Below are 18602 nucleotides of genomic sequence, written 5' to 3' on the forward strand. Positions count from 1 at the left end.
AGTCCCCTGGCTCACTCTCTCGCATGCACACGCCTGCGCTTCGTGGGTTGTTGCCCTCTTCCAGAGTGCATTCTGCAAGACTCGTGCTTCTACGTCAATGCAAACTTGGCAGGCCGATAAGTGATGACTGGCAGTTGCCAAGCTGCTCGGCTGCACTCCTGTCAGACCTCTTAGCAATCGAGCATTGCATCACAGCACGGTTTACGTATTGACATGTGTGGGTGATATTTCTGCCTCGGCCTAGTCTGAATGTGAGCACTCTTTTGAAAGACACTGGTGAAGTTGCATCACCATATTTTATTATATGTTCAGTATTACTCATTGTTATGGTTATTGTTGTGCGTTAACACAACACAGAACATATAGGACACTGATAAATATAGTGTGAATTGTACTTGCCATGGTCCTTCCATATTTGTCGTGTTGTGTTAATGTATTTAAAAGAACAAGATAATAAGCTAAAGCAATAAACAGAATGCTGCTAACTTTCGATGGAGGCAAAAGTGCATGAGGCCCATGTTCTTAGATTTAGGTAACTGGTACTATCAATATAGTTGTAAACTTCATTGAAGAAATTCGATAAAAAAGTGAATTTGAGCACCCAAGAATATTGAAAGTGCACACTACCTATACATAACGCCAACACCTTTTCATCCACATGTATTACTATAAGGAAATTCACTAATACGCTTAGAAGAATAGTTTATCAGTTTCAGCAAACACAGCAAATTTTTATTTGAGTGTCTTTTTTCGCTTTCATTCCATCTCCAAGCTGTTGGTACTTCTGTTCACATCTCATGACGTGAACAGTCATTTTTATACAGTCTCGTTCAAGGTTGCACATTTTCATGTGGACGGTCGCTTCGGTTTTCACGCAGGGTGGCAACAATGCGGGGCACACAGTCGTCGTGGAGAGCGTCCACTACGACTTCCACCTCCTTCCCAGCGGGCTGACCAACACAAAGTGCACAGCTGTTGTCGGTGAGTTTTTTCACGTGGAGCACACGTTTCTCTTGCATGCATAACATTTAAAAAGATGCACTGCGCAGAAACCATCGATGATGAATGTTAGTGTAAGCCAGTAGCTCAACACTTTTGGATAGGCATTCACTTAACTAAAGGAATGATGCACTCGAAGACTTTACATTTGTTACACTGATTATGTTTTAGTTGTGGTTGTTGTTTGAGTGTGTAATTTTGTTGAGAGCAGAGTTGCTAACCGGCGCAAGGGCACAACTGTAGTGCATGTGGCTATGCATATGAGATTCGCTATGTTTGCGCTGCTTCTACCAGCACATGTGCTAAGTAAAAGGCAGCTGCTTCACTCTCTCGTGAAGCTATCACTGGGGGAGACAAGTCACAGAATTAGAAGATGGTTATCTTTCCCTAGCGCTTCATCATAGCATTTAAGCATTCAGGGTTTTCAAGGTTGTCGCACTTCAGTGTGTACATATCAAAGAGCTGTGGCAGTTGGCATTCAGTGATGTATGCACCTGAAAATTTGATTGCTTGAGAGCACCTTTGTGCTAACAATTGACGGTAAAAGTTCAGCCACCAGCTGCAATGGCAAGGAAGACAAGTGTAAGTTGTTCACTTTAAAATAAAACTTTTTCGTGACTGCAGAAAGCTCACGCAGCCCAAATCGCCATCTTCCATACGTGGTCATCAAATGCTTTTTCTTAGTACAGGAGATTCTTCCACTTTACTTGTTGGTAACACAGGTGATCTGTAGGTGAAGTTCAGGATAGTATGTGATTTAATTACAGGTGTTGCACTAAGCCAGTCAATGACTTCATGTCTTTGCGTAACACAGTATCAGGCTTTTAAATTGAATGCTATATTAAGGCATATGTCAAACATGTTACGATTTTTAAATCTGAAAAATCTAACAAGATTAAGACCTATGCACATAAAATTTATCCCATGGTGCTAGCAGAACAATACCAGCTGATGAGACTAAATGTAGTGAACATTAGAAGGAAGTTGCGATTGAGGTGTGCGCAGAGATAAACTTTTATTTATCATCTATTGCCTTTGTACTAAATTTGCAACACATGTGTTGTAGTATTCATTCTGTATGCATTGTCTGCTGCAACCTTTGAAGTAAATGCGTAGGTAAATCCAGTCCGGCCACTTGACAATGGAGAATTGCATCACACTGTTTATGTATTGAAGGGAAGATAACTCTGTTCAGAACAGCTGTGGACACCTCTAACATATTGTGTGTGCACAAAAGCTTGCGGAGATGATAACAAGCATGAATGCTGGGTGAAAGTGAATGTACTTCACAATACGCATTTCTTCAGGGGCATGAGTTGCAGTCGCAGTAGTGGTGGCAATGAGTATTTAGTTTCAGGCATGTTGGGCCAAGATAATAAATATAGATGATAGGCTTTTAATTTGAATGTTATATTTTGGCATATTTTAAACCTGTTACAATGTTATAATTCGGAAATTCTGACAAAATTAGTACCTATGCTAATTACTTAATCTAGAATAATCAATTCTCTCGCAGCATAGCCTCTTTTGTGGTGTCTTAGCTCCTCCAAGGTATAAGGATTTTTTTTCTTCAATTTCTGTGCAGCTGAAAAACCATTCAAGCTGTTTCCATCATTCAACACGTCAGGAAAAAACAATGCTAGGAAGACTTCAAATTTGTAGCGCATAATAAACAGAGGCAAAAGACAGAGACATAGACAGGGATTTGCTAGCAACACCTGTGGGCTATAAGTTTTGTCTTGCCATTTGTGATATGAAATTTAGTCACCTTAACTCACATCAGTATTCGTTGTTTCCTCATGCCATTTCTATATGGAACAACTTACCAGAAGTAGTGAATGACAATTCAACACTATCGTTCATCCGTCTTATGAATCGTCTTTCTTTTTATTTTTAAACTTAAAGGGGCCCTGCAATGCTTTTTCAGCATGGTCGGAAAACGCTGCCATTCGGTAGTCGAGGCTTCCGAGAACATGCGAGCCAAACATTGCTGCACAGCATGTGGCCTGGAATTCACAATTAATTATCAGTCAGCTAGAAATCATTCCCTCTTCCCACTACAAATGATGCCACAAGCCCAAATCATCATCGTCATCATCATCAGCCTGTCTACGCCCACTGCAGGGCAAAGGCCTCTCCCATGTTCCCAAATGACCGCACCATAAACCCAAAATTCACAGCCATTGGCTGACTTGAGCATTGTGAGCTGCATAGTTACCGTGGGTGCCATGGGATGCCGCCATGTGCCTGCGCGTGCTCTCGCAATCACATCAAAGAAAAAAGAAAGGAAGTGCTCAATGTCATGACGTGTGCTGATGAAGGGACGCATCTTCTTGCCCTTGTCATCTCCATTCCTGCATAGCTTTCAGTGCGCTCGCTAGTACGAGAGGAGATAGGTAATAATAATATGTGGGGTTTAACGTCCCAAAACCACGATATGATTATGAAGGACGCCGTAGTGGAGGGCTCCGTAAATTTCGACCTCCTGGGGTTCTTTAACGTGCGCTTAAATCTAAGTACATGGGCTCCAAACATTTTCGCCTCCATCAAAAATGCAGCCGCCATGGGCTGGATTCGATCCCGCAACCTTCGGGTCATCAGTCAAGCACATAACCACTAGACCACCGTGGCGGGGCGGTACGAGAGGAGAGAGAAGGCGCTTGAAGCGTGCGACAGATCCCTGTAATTTCGCTCGTAGTTAACGGGTTCCAAAAAATTTTTCGACACTTTATTCGTGAGGCCATAAGCTCTTTTAATGAAGTTTGATGATTACTTGGAACAGCATGGCAGGGCCCCTTTAATATTATGCTGCCCAATATGGTGGAAATTACTCACTTTTCATGTACGTGTTGGGTCAATGTGTTCTTGCTGTATACAGGGTATTGTTGTCTGTGCATGTTATATTTTTTTCCATGTTGCGAACCACATTTATTTACACATTGATCCTACTACATAGTCGTTTCTTGCATTTTTTCTTGTCACTGTATTTTCTGTTCTCTGCTTATTGTTTTGTTATTTCTGTGTGCCCGCTCGTGCTTGGGCCCGAAAAGGACCTGCAGTATTTGTAAACAAAAACAAGACCATTGCAGACTAATGTGAGCTTCATCCTTAGATGGCCTCTGTGCATAAAAATGCCGTTGCACTCGGTAATTTCAGGCAACGGTGTGGTCATCAACGTTCCGCAGCTCTTCGACGAGATCAAGGCAAACGAGGAGAAGGGACTCCAGATCTCCACTCGGCTACTAATTTCAGACCGATCTCACATAGGTATGTCTTGCTCCTCCTGCAGTGTTTGTTTGCTTGTTTGTTTCTTTATTTCGACAGTACCGTAAGCCTTCTTAGGCCAGTACAAGCTGCGTATCCCAAGCTAGCCTCTCAGTCATGGACTTTGCAAGCTGCAGAATGCAAATTATAGCAATGGCTTCATTAGCGAGCTTCACTACTATGTACACACAATGGCAAAAGCTTACGAGGCATGGGCTCCACTGCAAATGCAAAAATTTCTGCTTTGTTCATGCACTAACTGTATAGGTCGCAAAAACTACTGCAGGCTGGATCAGTTAATTGGAAGTTATGTTCCCAGGCAAAGCGGGAGCGTAGCTTTCTTGGAAATTTTGTGTCCCGCAAGCTTTTGCTCTAGGGTGTACGTAGTGTCTGTAACGGCGTTGCACGTGTAAAAACGCCAAATTTCGCACAGAGCTCATGCACAGAACTTCAACGCAGGCATACTATGCAAAACTGAGCATTCTTGCGTATGCAGCATCATTATGGACACAACACATGCAGTATGTGATAACTTTCTCGAAACAGGTATTTGCATCACAGCAGTTTGTAATGCATCTTGAAGTTTTTACTTCTCATGTATAATTAGGTGTCCTCAGGTCCTCTTGGGCATTTGCATAAAGCAACAGTTATGCATGTACAAAAGCGAAAAAAATAATAATGTGCTACCTATCTTTGTATGCTTGCAGTGTTAGTGATAGCATTTTAAAATGAAACATGCCGGCTGTGAAGCATGCGGGGAAGGATTGCAGGCAACAGATGCAGGAAGCTAGTTCCAGGCCTACGCTAATGTAGAAGTCGGAAAGGGGCTGGTTTATGTCGAGAGAAAAAGTTGAGAAGCCAGAGTTCATACTGACAAGAAATTGCAGCCTTCACAGTGCCTGCTTCTTTTCAGTTTTTGATTTTCACCAGGCCGTCGACGGGCTCCAGGAAATCGAGAAGGGTGCCAAAAGGTGAGCCGCTCACACGAAATCCGAGCCGTAATGCGAGCCGATTCTGAGAGGGGGTTGCAGCTTTTAAATGGACGATTATGAGAAAAAAATTTAATTGCACTGTATTAGTTAATTACGCTTCAAAACAATTACAGAGGCGACTCTAATCCTCGACTTAGATGTCCGGTAGTGACACTCGCACGTCAGCATTTGTGCGCCCTGGTGTATTCCTTGGGTTAACTCTGTGATTCGCACGCTGCCAAAGTGGATCTCGGAGGCCACGTGAAAAGGAGCACGTGGTTAAAGCATGCTCTACCAGGGGCCGTAACAATCCCAGCTGCTCACAACCTTCAATGAACTCAATCAATTGCCATTAATTACTCTGACGGGTGATTGGCCCTTACCTTCAGTAAAGTTATCCTCTGATATCATATGTATCCAATATAACACTCAACTTGAACCAAAACCGTCGATTTTTATTGTTTACAAGACTCTTTATGAATATCTGAAAAATCGAAAGTAAGTGCTCGTGCCACTGAAACGCCTGAAAAACCACACTTATCCTGTGACAGAGGCATGGGAATGCACCAGTTTCTGTGAAGCCTACCTTGTTCGTTTGCACAATAGCAGTGCTGTTGTCTTAACGTTGGCTGTGAAGGTAATTGAACGTAATAGAGTTTAATGATGATAACACGTTTCTCTTGTGTTTACCACATGTCACCACTGAGTTTTCTTTCTCTAGTCTATCTTTTGTAGTATGTTGGGTTGTTTGCATGGGTAATCCCGTTGATAAAATTTCGTCTTTATTTCCAGTCTTGGTACAACGAAAAAGGGCATCGGTCCAACCTATGCTTGCAAGGTAAGTGAACACTAGGGTTGTGTCACAAGTGTGTTGTTTCATTGTCCGTTGTTGTATTACCTGATGAAGAGAGAGTCTCATTTCTCGTTCTTCTGGAATCAAGCCGGCACCACCGAACAGACGTGCAGTCATGTTCATTGGTAGCAACAACTGCACTGCAAAACTGAAAACTAAGCAATTTAACAGAACCTGTTGTTGGGAAAGTTAGTTCATACTGAATACATCAGACAAGGCACAAAAGCGCGCAAGTGTTTGGGCCTGCTTAGTACTGTACGCGAAAAAGAAGACAATGCCAGCTGTTCGGATTGTTGTCTGTTCTCGTACAGTTATAGGTTTCACATGCATGTGTTCGCAGCTTATTTGATGTGTGCAAAGCCATCTAATGTTGACACACACTGTAGCTGAGGACAGCTTATGTTAAAAGCTCTGTTTCGTGCCTGTTTAAATTTTAATAGTTGAGATTCCAAAATCAAATGCCTTTATAAAGCGATAACGAGGCAGTGGGGAAACAGCGTACTCAAGAACACACCTAACTTGTTTTGCCTTCGTCTCTTTCATGGATAACCCGCTAAGCGAGTTCGATCATGGTATAGCACTAGTGGTTTACACACTCTTCATATTTCTCATAAAGAAAGAAAACTGCAATGAAAGACAACTTTGAGTGATGTCTAATGGCTACCTGTCGTCTTATGCTTCTTACCTGATCCACTGTGTGGTGAATTTTCAGGCTTCGAGAACAGGGCTGAGGATGGCAGATCTGGTCGGTGACTTTGCAGTATTTGAACAGAGGTGAGTCATGCGGGTTTCCCAACACCAAAAGCTCGGTGCATTCTTTCATTTCTTCCGCGTACAATCTGCTGGTGATGTGTTGGGCGGGACCAGAACATTGCACCGTTAATTCTTATGGTCTGGCAGTATTTAAGCAAGGCTCCCATTTGTGTGCAGTCAAATCAGCCTGACTTCTCTGGCTATAATCTGACACAATTCGAGAAGGCAACAGAGGGCCTTCCCAGATGGTCGAAGTGCTGCAGCTGATTGCCTCTGCGACTGAAGAAAGCATCTTGCTCGTGTACTTGGCAATGTACTCGGACATCTGTCTAGAGTGCGTGCTCATTGATGCAGGCTTGTGTGCATCCATCTTTGAGGTGGAAGTGCCATTTCCGTCTAAAGTTGTACCCGACTACTATAGCTTAATTAAGCTGCATTGTAGGTAACAATGTGTCTAGTTTTCTTTTATGTACAGTTTACATACAGTTTAAGCCACACATCTGATGTCCAATTCTCGTGCACGCCGTTTCCAAAATAATGCAGAGCAGCCTGCTGATACTCTGGCAGTACGGGACTAGGTACTTTAACCACATCTTTTAGGGCTACATCTTGCTGCTATTTGCCTCCAAGAAACCTGCAATCACAGCCAGACATAAATATTGCTTTGCTCAACTGACCCGATACACTCGCAGGCGTGTTTGCTCTTAACAAGGTGGCATCGAAGGCACACACACGCGAGCGCGCATTGTCTCCTCCACATCCGCGCACACGACAGACGATAAGACCGGCATGTGTCTCGTAATCACGAGCCGGAGGTGTTACGAGCGTTGCGCAACCAGACCGAGGTCCTTATCTTCTCTTCACTTGTTGCAGAGCTCACACACACACTTGTTATCTCGCACACGTCGCTTCAAGCTGGTCGAGACGACGCTGCAATCTGTGTTGATAGTCCGGACGCGTGCTAGTAGTGGAGTCCTTCTAACACTGTTTTTACGCACATTGCGGGGAAAAGTGCTGTCCTGAGGCGCATTGTCACCACGTCGTTGGAGCTTGTCGGCAAATGAGTTTTGTTAATCGTTACTTGAACCCGTACCCACGAGTAATTACAACAGCGGAAAGATTCGAGTCGCGTGCCACCAGATAACAACCGCACTGCGCGACTAGGCTGTCTGCAAGCTTCCGTTGTAGACACAATAAAGGCAGACTTCCAGAACTGAGTCATACAATTGCACTCTAGGGATAAGTGTTTACAAGGAGTTACACTGCATGTCGGCAGTAATGAATTGCAGCCGTCTACAATTGCTCTGTCTAGCGCCCTTTGCACAGTTCATTGGGGTGTGTGCTCAGCACCGCTTGATGGGAATTGGTTAAATTCATCTATTTAGTAGCTGCTTTACATTTACGGGCATTACTGCGGGGAATACACATCCCGTATAATGATATCGACATCAAAATCAAACTTGCAAAACATGGTAAAATTCATTATTCCACACTAGTAGTTGCAAGCATAAGAGTGTTTCACTCTCTTATAATTCGCGTAAAAAAAAAATATACAGTTAAACTTCAGTATAACAAAGTCGGTAAAACCGGCAATTTTCTTCGTTATATCGAAACTTCATTCAATTGAAATTCGACCGTTTAAGCAAAGTGTAGTCTCCAGTGGCTCCTTCTTTGCACGGGAAGTGCCGGAAGAATGTTTGAATAATATGGCAGTAAAATTTAAAAAAAAAACGAATTTCAATAACTCGAAAAGAATAAATTTTTTTGAACCGAGATCCGGCAACCGCTGCGCTGGCGAAGAAGTCCTCTTAACAGTGGCCGAAAGCCACGCGTGAACACGCAAGAAATGCAGGCACAGCGCATTGTGGTCATTTAGGATAAGCATTCGCAAAACCCGCGCGTAGCTCAACCGTATGACCACTGACCCCTGTAGAAGACCACTGACCCCTGTAGAACTTATGGCCTTGGGGGGTCTTCCTGTGGCACAGCGCTGAAGCTTCACTTTTTGAAATCACAGATAACGTGCTTCGTTATATGGAGGCTCAAAATATGTGATGTTCTGTGGACATGAAGTTGTGAAAAGTGAAATACTTTATTATATCAAGAATTTCGTTATGTCAATGTTTAACTGTAATACAAAGAGTCGCTTCCACGTGGAAGCTTTTAAGTCTAAACTGTGGCCGCATGCCTGCTCTGTTGCCCCCCGTAGGTTTCGGAGTCTGGTGTCCACGTACCAGCGGCTATTCCCTGCTCTCAAGGTTGATCTCGACGTGGAACTTGCCAAATACAAGGTGAGAATGTAAATTTGTTATATTCGGGTTTGTACCCTCCGATTGTCACCCCCCAATTATGTCGTGAATGTTGCTCCCCACTTTTGGGTCGGTACGTTCGCGGAGTCCTACTTTGTTCCATAAGACTATCGAAATGTTCTTTAATGCACGGCAAGCATAAAAAAAATAATGCTTACTGGCTTACAACTGTTATTCTGCGAAACGTTAGTGAAAACGTGTATTGAGGAGCCCGATTTTTGTTCGTCAAAGCCATGTGACAGCAAGAAGAGCGTAGCAAAGGTTACTTCTAGATTTGCTTGAAGTGTATAAATAATAAGTTACGGGGAAATTAAGTGAGTGAAAAAAAAGCTTGCTGCCTGGGGCAGCCAAAGCCACAGCCTCCACATTACATGCGTGTTGCACTGCCAATGGCGATAATTTTGTAATTACAACAAAAGATGAATTTAAAGTACGAAGTGGTCATCGAGAAATGTGTGGTACGTGTGTGCCTGTGTCGCAAATGAAAAATTGGCCAGGATGCAGAACTCCTGCAGTCCGTGCGGCTTATGCAGCAGTTTGCCTTTGATATATCCTCCTTTCTATGTCTTTGCGTTGCTCTCCATTTTTTAGCTGCGCGTGCTGCATGCTTTGCTTGCCGTCTCTTCAACACAGGATCTGGCATTGAAACTGCGGCCGTTCGTCATCGACACGGTGTCGTACCTGCACGATGCCCTGGCCGACGGCAAGAACATCCTCATCGAAGGTGCCAACGCCTGCCTCCTAGACATCGACTTTGGTGAGGGGCAGCGGCTTAAATCTTCTGTGCAGTGTTTTGGGTGTGTCAGTGCTAAGAGAGAGGCGTGGAAGTTCTTCATTATTCTGATCAAAAGTTGATATATTTTTCCTCAGCCTCCTTTTTCTCAAACTCCCCCAAGCTCCTTCCCTTTTTTTTCTTTTTAAATGTTTTGAACCAGATAACTTCATGCTTTTCTTGCACATAAAATAATTTCTTTTTTTTACTAGCCCTAAGTAGCGTATATGTGTTGGTCATTGCTGCGAGTAGTATGGTAGCAAACAAGGTTGACTACTTGTTTTATAGTGCTTGAAAATTAAGTAGTAATCTGCGTATAAACGTTTGCACACTTTCAGGAATGCGGTCTTTGAGCATTGACAAAGCGCCACCGTTTTTCAGACTTACATTTTGATAGTATCCAGTACTTATGGTGCCATAATTTCCACCTGCAAAAGAACCCATGGCTGTTCTATGCGTTGCATTTTCATTGAGCCTTTGTTGTTCACCGTTGCACAAAAAAAGAAAAAGTGTAGTACACCACGACTGATTGTGACAGGTATCGGGGACACATTTTTTCCAGATTTGGAAGAGTGAAGGCAGTGCCACTGCATACTTGTGTCATTGTATTTTTGCAGCTTATATATAGAAAGATCCAGTATTTCCTGTTTGAGTCTGACAGTCAGATATGCAGGTGAGTGTGTGTGTGAGTGTGTTTAGGTTCACTTTGATGAAGTATTAACATCTCAAAGCACATACGTATGTTTTGTCCAGATGTTTTCGATTGTATTGTCGATACCAGTTTTGAATGTTTCATATGGTTGTACATGCAAGCGCAATATCTTGTTGTAATCGGACTGTATGATCTTCTTTCGTGAACCACTGTTTGCTAGCCACATCAACGTAGTGTGAAAAAAAAAGGATGTTATGTATCATTGATGAATAAAATTCAGCTATTCACTTTGAGCCATACTGTGACCTCAGCCCTGGGTTTTCAGCCACATAGTTAAATGGCACACATCATACTGCCGCCAACATGTCGGTTGTGACCTGCACGAAACACGATGTAGATAGGGGGGCCTAATACATGGCCTTCAAGACCTTCAGCACACCAAGTCTCGAAGGCCATGCTTAACAGCGAGTTTCTCTGCGGCGACTCTTCCCGTACAACAGTGGTGATGATGGTACTGATGATTACCATGATGACATTGCCTTCCTTGCCTCATTTATTATTTTTACTGATTCCACTTACCATTGCAATTTTTGGGTGGTAGCAGACAGGAAAGGTTCAACTCGTGATAGAGTTTCACTAAAAGTAATGAGATAGGTTAAATAATAAATGGTTGTCATGACTTACACAGAATTTAAATTTTTTTTCCAAGCTTTTCAAGGCAGCGCAACAAGCATCCTCAATTCTCAGGTTTAAAGCTTGGCAGGTCTGATACAAATTACGAATATCTCCTTGGTGGTTGAAGAACCCCGGTTGTTTACCCAATGTCTGTCTTGCTGTCAACGTCTGTGACATAAGTTTATGCTAAGTCACGCGTGGTAGGATTATTAAAGCAAACGTGCCTGCTCTTGGTAACAACCACACTTCATATCGGCGTCACACTGCCGTCCGTTTTGCCTATCATTTCTTCTAGCAGTTCCCACATTCTTTTCTTACCTGTGGTCTTTCTTTTGTCTTTCGTCTTGTTTGCAGGAACATATCCGTTTGTGACGTCTTCAAACTGCACTGTGGGTGGCGTCTGCACGGGTCTCGGCATTCCGCCACGAGCCATCGGCAACGTGTACGGCGTGGTCAAGGCCTACACGACGCGCGTCGGCGATGGCCCCTTCCCCACTGAACAGAAGAATGTGAGTTGAGGGCATGTTTGCGTTCACGTAATTTTTTTTTAATTGCGGGAAGTTTGCACTAAGCCGTGCAAAGCTTGGCACTGCGAAGCACAGGCCCGTCACCGCTCGCTGGGCATCCTACCTCTATATTTCCCTATAGAGCTGGACAGCTTTCTTTGTTTCTCTTTGGTTTTCTCTTTCTTTTTCTCTCTTCTCTCTGTTTTTTCTCTTTTTTTGTCTGTTTATTCCTATTTCTATCTCTCTCTCTCTTTTTCCTTCCTATCTTCATCTCACTCACTATTTCTCGCTTGCTTCCTCTTTCTATCTTATTTTATCTCTCGCTATCTCTTTCTCATTCTTCATATGCGATGCTCCACTCTTTCCCCTCCTCCTTTCCCTCCTCCTCACCTTCACATCTCTCCTCCTCACTATTTCCTACCTTTTCTACCCCCTTGTTATACGACACTATGCAAGGCTATGCTACGTTCTGTCAGCGTGCCTGGATAGCCGAGTGCTCAAGACACTCGCCTTTGGATCGTAAGTACGCGGGTTCGAATCCTGCCACCTCATGAGGAATATTTTTTCGCCGAGATTTTCTCTTTCTATATTTCTTTCTGTCTCTCTGTTTCTCTCTCTCTTTCTTTCCCTTCTCACTCTCACATTTCTCCTTTACTTTGTGCTTCCCCCTTGCTATACGCCGGACAACTCGACGCACGTGTTCTGGGAGCAAAGCAGAAGACGAGAGAGCATGTGCCGGTTCATGATGATGATAATTTTGGGTCACGACAATTTAAGCTGAGCAAAAATAGCTTCGCTGTTAATAAAAGTGGTTGTTTCACTTGGCTTTTCACCGCTGTCACGTACAGGTTATCCGGACGCCGATATCTGGGACACGCGTGATTATGCGGACAGTTCTGTTGCACCACAACTGGCGCCATAGACTTAAAGCGTCATGGTGAATAAAATTTGGGACAAAATACAGTGCACATTGTGATAATTCTGGTTCTAGCTTTGCGATTGCTTGCTAATTTTGCCGTGGAGTCATACAAGAAGTAGCGCTATTTTAGTCCTAATACGTCGTCAGCACCTCTTCAGTACCAAAACTACCAATTTACATACATCAAACAGTGAAAGTTTGCGGGACGCAGAATGTTTGAGAAAGCTTACGTTCTTGCTTTGTCTGAAAACAAAACCTCCAAATAAATGTTCCAGCCTGTAGTTGCTATTGCAACCTGTACATTTTCCAGCTAGACATTACGCACTAATAGAGCAGAATTCATATTTGTTGTGGAGCCAACATCCCGCAAACTTTTGCCGTTGGGCGTACTATCGGCGTCAAATGAAACCCGAACAGCAGCAAGCATTCGCAGTGGTGTGTAGTTCGTGCCCCCCAGTTATCACCATGGACAGGCGCGCATATATGCACAGTGCTGCCGAGCCGGATGCACGCGCCTTTCCATGGTGATGGCTGGAGGGTGCGCACTATACCACTGCGAATGCTTGCCGCTGTTCTCATTTCGTGTGACGCCGATAGCACATAAGTGATGACACAAACTTTTAGTAGCCAACTGCATTGTTGGATGTCTGTGCCCAGTGAGGGCAGCAAGGGAAGTTGTGGACAATGACTGCTGCAAAGTAGTATGTCATCATTCGTCAGTCGCAGAGTGGTCGAGGTTTATGTTCCTAGGATGGAGGTTGCAGTGCATGTATTGACTATTTGTAGTGATGCCTTCTGCTCTTATTATGCTCTGTTCATATCCAAATGATTCCATTGATAAAACAGGCATGATGAAGTGTGTGAAGTAATAGCGCAAGGAAATGCAGTGCAACAAAATTGCAGCAGTGGACTGTTTAGGCCAGGTGTCTCAAACACACGGCCCGCAGGTCGCATGCGGCCCGCAGACCTTTTGGTAGTGGCCCACGCCCACACATGAATGTCTTCGTCCCATTTTTTTTTTTTTTTACTTTTGACTAAATTTTTGTGACTTTCTTAAATTGTACTCGCGTTATTTTCTCGTCTATGCAGATTAGTAATTATTTCATTGGCTATGCTATGCTGACGTGTGTGGCTTCATGCGTTTCAAGCACTATGTTACAGAATCAGCGTCCATATTTTAGTCATTCTGCAGATCGGTATCGATTTGTTGTTTGAATCCTCTGATGCCAAATCCCCTTCATAAATGACCCATATATGAGATATGGGAAAGGCCACGCCTCTTTCAAATCTTTTGTTGAATGAGTGCGTTCGGAAAGCGAAAACGAGTCTGAAACCATTAATAATCCTTCGTCCTATCGCCAACGAGACGGAAGCGGTTTTTGGAAGTCCCCAAAACAGGAAACACAACCACAGCGGCATCGTTTGTGTCAGTCAGCGCCTGCATGGAAACAGGCGTAATTGCGCCCCGGGGAGCAATAAACAAGAGAGTAACAAAAATGGTCACCCCTTGAGAGATGCTTAACTGGAAAGCCATTACTTTTGCGGGCGCAACAAGCGGGAACCGGCTGAAGAATGAAACCGAAACTAGCCGGCGCACCACTGTAGTAAAGCATAAAAAAAAAACGGAGAGACATCAGCGCAAGGAACAAATTCCACATATTCCCGCAGTGTGGCAGCACCTGCCAAGCAAGAGAAATGATCGAAAAAGGCAGGCATTTTAAACATACAGGCATGACATAAATGTTCATCTTTGACCGTCTTGTGGCTGTTACGGATGACTTACATGTACAGTCGGCCAAAAAAGTCGGCCGACTTTTTTGTGCGTCAGCGCCGTACAACGGAGCCAAGTTGCAAACGGCGAAAGTAAGCGCAAAAAAAAAACGGCATTTGCGTCGCCAGATCACGGCCAGACTGAAAAGACGCGCGTGGCCAGATAACAAATGAACAATCCACATTTGTCAGCTTATCTCATGCGCGCGGGCGTGTGACATCTGCGGATTTCATTTTCTCGGTTGCTTGCTGATCTTCGGAATATAAGATACAAGCAAGACGCACTGCCTGTTCGTCTGAACTGAGTTAATGCAGGGTGACGTTCCGACGAAGGAACAGCCATGGAGACGATGGGCCCAGCTGAGCGTGCTTTGTGGGCACGCGTTTACTCTCGCCCTGTTTGCAACTTGGCTCCGTCGTGCGGCGCTGACGCACAAAAAAGTCGGCGCTCGCACACGATAGTTAAAGATTTGCCCAACTGTACATCTTTGACACTCAAAGGGTTAAGGGGGATTTAAACAGTTGCCTGCTCACGTTCAAGCAAGCTGTGCTGTTACAGCAAAATTGATTGTAAGTGCACCGGGTAACAGAGGGCGAGCTGTGAGCTTTTCTCTTCCCCTGCTGCAGGATATCGGAGAGCGACTACAAACCATCGGTGGCGAGATTGGTGTCACGACCAAGAGGAAACGGCGGTGCGGCTGGCTCGACGTGGTGCTGTTACGTTACTCCAGCATGATCAACGGATACACCGCGTACGTAGGCCTTCTTCACATCATCATTCTGTCTGGTCAATCTGTACGTTTGGCTGAATAAACGGGAAACATAAATGCTGATTGGTCAGGGTAGTATTCTGGTTTGCTACCCTGTACAAGAGAAAGACAATGTGCAGATACCCATATGCCTCACATCATGAGACATTGACCGTGTTAATCCCAGTGATTAATTATTTAGAATGTCAATTTAAATCCACAGCAATGACCTGGATTGATTGATCTTGTTTAGGAAACTTATGATAAAAGCCTATGTTTGACATGTCTTTAAATTTAGTCAAACTACAGAATAAAGAGCACGATGAAGTAAGCGTAAATTTTGACTAGCAATACTACCTTGTAATGAATGTATGCTTACAACAAATATCAAGTATAACATATTCTTGTGTCAGATACAGATTCGTTCTAATGTAGTGTGACTGTATTGTCTTAATGTTGAATAAGCTTGTCACTTAAGTCTGCTAATTACTCATTAACATGCCTCCATGCACAGACATGAGCAGTATAGATGGCTTGCACTGATGTCGCTGAAACTTTGTTGGTGCAGTGCATGGTAGGACACAAGGTTTGTGACATCGCGTTAATCTTATCATTGCATCACTTCCAAATTCTTTTCTTATTGACGCCCAGACGCCAATAACAATGTGGCCGCATCGTTATCATATTGAAGTATGCTAAGCGAAATGTGATTATGCTGCATTTACGTCATCAAAGCCACCATGTTGGTGCACCTGTATGTTATGAAGCTGCGTCCGTGACGTCACGTGCAAGCTATCTATTAAAGGGAACGCAGAGTTCGAGTTCAAGCAGTAATTACTGGTGACGTGCAGATAAAAATCTTGAGAGGGAAATTGACAGCCACCACAAGCACAAAGCCACAAAGAAATCCATGCGGATTCCTCATAAAGAAAGGTTCTTAGTTGCCAAAAAAAATTCATCCTGGCCTGGGTATCGAACCCGGGACCAACGCCTTTTCTTGGGCAGTCGCTCTACCAGTTGAGGGTTGTTGTCAATTTCCCTCTCCTAACCTTTCCAGAGCCTTGCGGGATTCTCCAGAGCTGATTTGCAAAGTTAGGAATCTTGCACATTGATCTGCAAGAGGTAGCTTTCTGCTTGACGATTTAGCATTACAAACACCTTTGTGTTTGCCAACTGCGCTTAGGAAATACAGCCTCATGAAGGCAACTTAGCTGTACCCTTTAATTTTTCTCACTACTGTTCATCTACATTTGGCTTATCTGTAGCTTTGTCTTTAATTTTCCTGTGTAAGCCTACGTTCAGCCTTTCTCGAAATTTGCTTCAAGAGAGTTCTTGTACTGGAGTTTGCAGGCATTGTTTGTGATTGTGCAAGAGATTTAAAAATGTGAGCATGCCCCTCTCCCACCTACAGGTTGGCCCTGACCAAGCTCGACATCCTGGACACTTTTGAGGAGATCAAGATTGGCACAGCTTATCGTGTGGATGGCAAGGTGTTCAAGTACCCGCCAGGTGAGATGATTGCAGAGCCGTGTGTGTGCGTAAAACTCACAGGATCCCTTGTGCATCTACCTAAGTCTACTCGAAAGTGAAAGCCATCTTCCCGTTCTTCTATGTCGATATAGTGAACCTCGTATGCCCCCCTCCAAGAGCTTTCTGCAACTCGCGTAGTTTTGCAATGCCTCCAGAACCAGCCCACCTGTGACCAACCAATGATGTCATCACACATCATCACACATTCTGTGTGATCACATGACATCATTGCCAAAATTTGTGGCGTCATCATGACGTCATGTGGTGACGTTCTCATGTGATGATGATTTTTTGCAGCACTCGTGTTGATGCCGACGTCAATTTTCGCATTTGATGAGGCATCTAAGGCTTTCGCGCTAACAAATATCAATAACCGAGCCAAAGTGCAGCGAGTTTGAGCTTTTAGAACCGCAACAGGAGCACATGCACACTCTTTGGAAATGCCAGGTGCAACATGTTGCAGTCGCAGAAACTGTAGAAGCGGTAGTTGTGGAGCTAGGCGATAGCTTAAAATGTCTGCATCTAGAGGAAGTTCTTTAAAGGGGTACTAACACGAAAATTTTCAGTTGTCGTTTTTTTGCATCAAATGAAAGACCAAGTCCTCAAGGCCCTAGAAAATTTGCTGGTAAGCATGAGTGCACTCTGAAAAATTAATTACGTGTTTTTAAAGCTAGTTTCGGCTCCTTCTGTACCCAGACTTCACGACACGGTATGAGCTCCTCGTCACGTGCTCACGCAAGACATTGTGACGTCTCCACAGCTGCTCTGCAGCGTGGCTTTGTTGGCGATGCGCAAGCGGCCATTTTGTATGTTTGGTGCCTGATGTCATCACAACTAGCCGTAGTGGTGCATGAAGTCACCAGAATTGACACTTTACCCTGACGTCACGCTAGTGTCAATGTCAGTAGGTGCGCCATAGTGAAAATTGATTTTAATATCAAAATAAAATACCTTATCAGCATTTACTGAGCTTCACACTTGCTCAGAGCCATCTCTGTATATAGGCAAAGGTGAGACAGCTGTACATATTGTGCATTTTTTATAAGATTTCGTTTTCCTGCACCAAGCTGCTCCAATAGCATATAAATTGCAAAAATTGCACCGAACTGCTATAAAACAGACTCGAAAGCAAGAATTTTGATGCCCACATCAGCTTGAGTGGGGGAAAATGGCTGAGTTGACATGATTTTCCACGCAATGCGTAGCAGTATCGGGGATACCAAGAAAATGAGGTGTTCATAGAACACATAGATGCGCCCAAGCTTGTTTCTCCTATGCACCTTTCTAATGGCGGCTTCCATGGTGCTGCCATAATCTCCTCTGGGCTGTTGTAAATATGCATGACCCTCCAAAAAAGTGCTGGCGTGCCCCGAGCGTGCTGCTTCTACTGCTTCTACTCGCTAGGCTGCGTGCTCAGGTGCTACTGTCGCTCAGCGAGAATTATTGAGTGACATGCGTAGCCGGGTGTACTCTCAAGTTCTTCTTGTGTGTAGCGTCTTGCTCCGGTCGCTGTGGTTTTCCATGTCGACACTGCTGCGTGTGGTCACCTACGCATGCGTTTGCCATGGGAGTGTTCGTACTGTTACTTCCTATATACCATGCACAGCTGAGGCGAGTACCTTGTTGCGTCAACACGGCGACAACTAGCTTCCTGCATGCGACGCGTCTACGTGATGCTCTAGCGGTCTTGCACGAGAAGGCAGCAGTGGCCTGATGCGAAGCGCGTTTGTGTCGTCCCCCAATAAAAGCGTGCAGTACGCTTACAAGGGCACTACACTTTCGGTAACATACACATGCGTCTGACGAGATAGTGCGCGAGGTTGCTTGGTGCCTGCGCCACACTCTTGAAGGCGTTCCCGCGCGAGTGGCAGCGAACAGTG

The 18602-nt window shown here is 44.2% G+C and overlaps 1 protein-coding gene across 1 annotated transcript in view; it reads left to right on the forward strand.

Annotated features, from left to right (window-relative positions):
* The window catches only part of LOC119401911 (adenylosuccinate synthetase), a 47781-nt gene that overhangs the window by 17774 nt on the left and 11405 nt on the right, over positions 1 to 18602 (forward strand). Inside the window, exons 2-11 of the mRNA XM_037668924.2 lie at positions 879 to 981; positions 4156 to 4266; positions 5177 to 5234; positions 6027 to 6072; positions 6800 to 6861; positions 9050 to 9131; positions 9783 to 9906; positions 11603 to 11757; positions 15071 to 15195; positions 16604 to 16701. Coding sequence (XP_037524852.1) covers positions 879 to 981; positions 4156 to 4266; positions 5177 to 5234; positions 6027 to 6072; positions 6800 to 6861; positions 9050 to 9131; positions 9783 to 9906; positions 11603 to 11757; positions 15071 to 15195; positions 16604 to 16701 — 964 coding nt within the window. The remainder of the gene's footprint in view (positions 1 to 878; positions 982 to 4155; positions 4267 to 5176; positions 5235 to 6026; positions 6073 to 6799; positions 6862 to 9049; positions 9132 to 9782; positions 9907 to 11602; positions 11758 to 15070; positions 15196 to 16603; positions 16702 to 18602) is intronic.

This window comes from Rhipicephalus sanguineus, chromosome 8 (genome assembly GCF_013339695.2).
Source record: "Rhipicephalus sanguineus isolate Rsan-2018 chromosome 8, BIME_Rsan_1.4, whole genome shotgun sequence".
NCBI classification, from domain to species: Eukaryota; Metazoa; Arthropoda; class Arachnida; order Ixodida; family Ixodidae; genus Rhipicephalus; species Rhipicephalus sanguineus.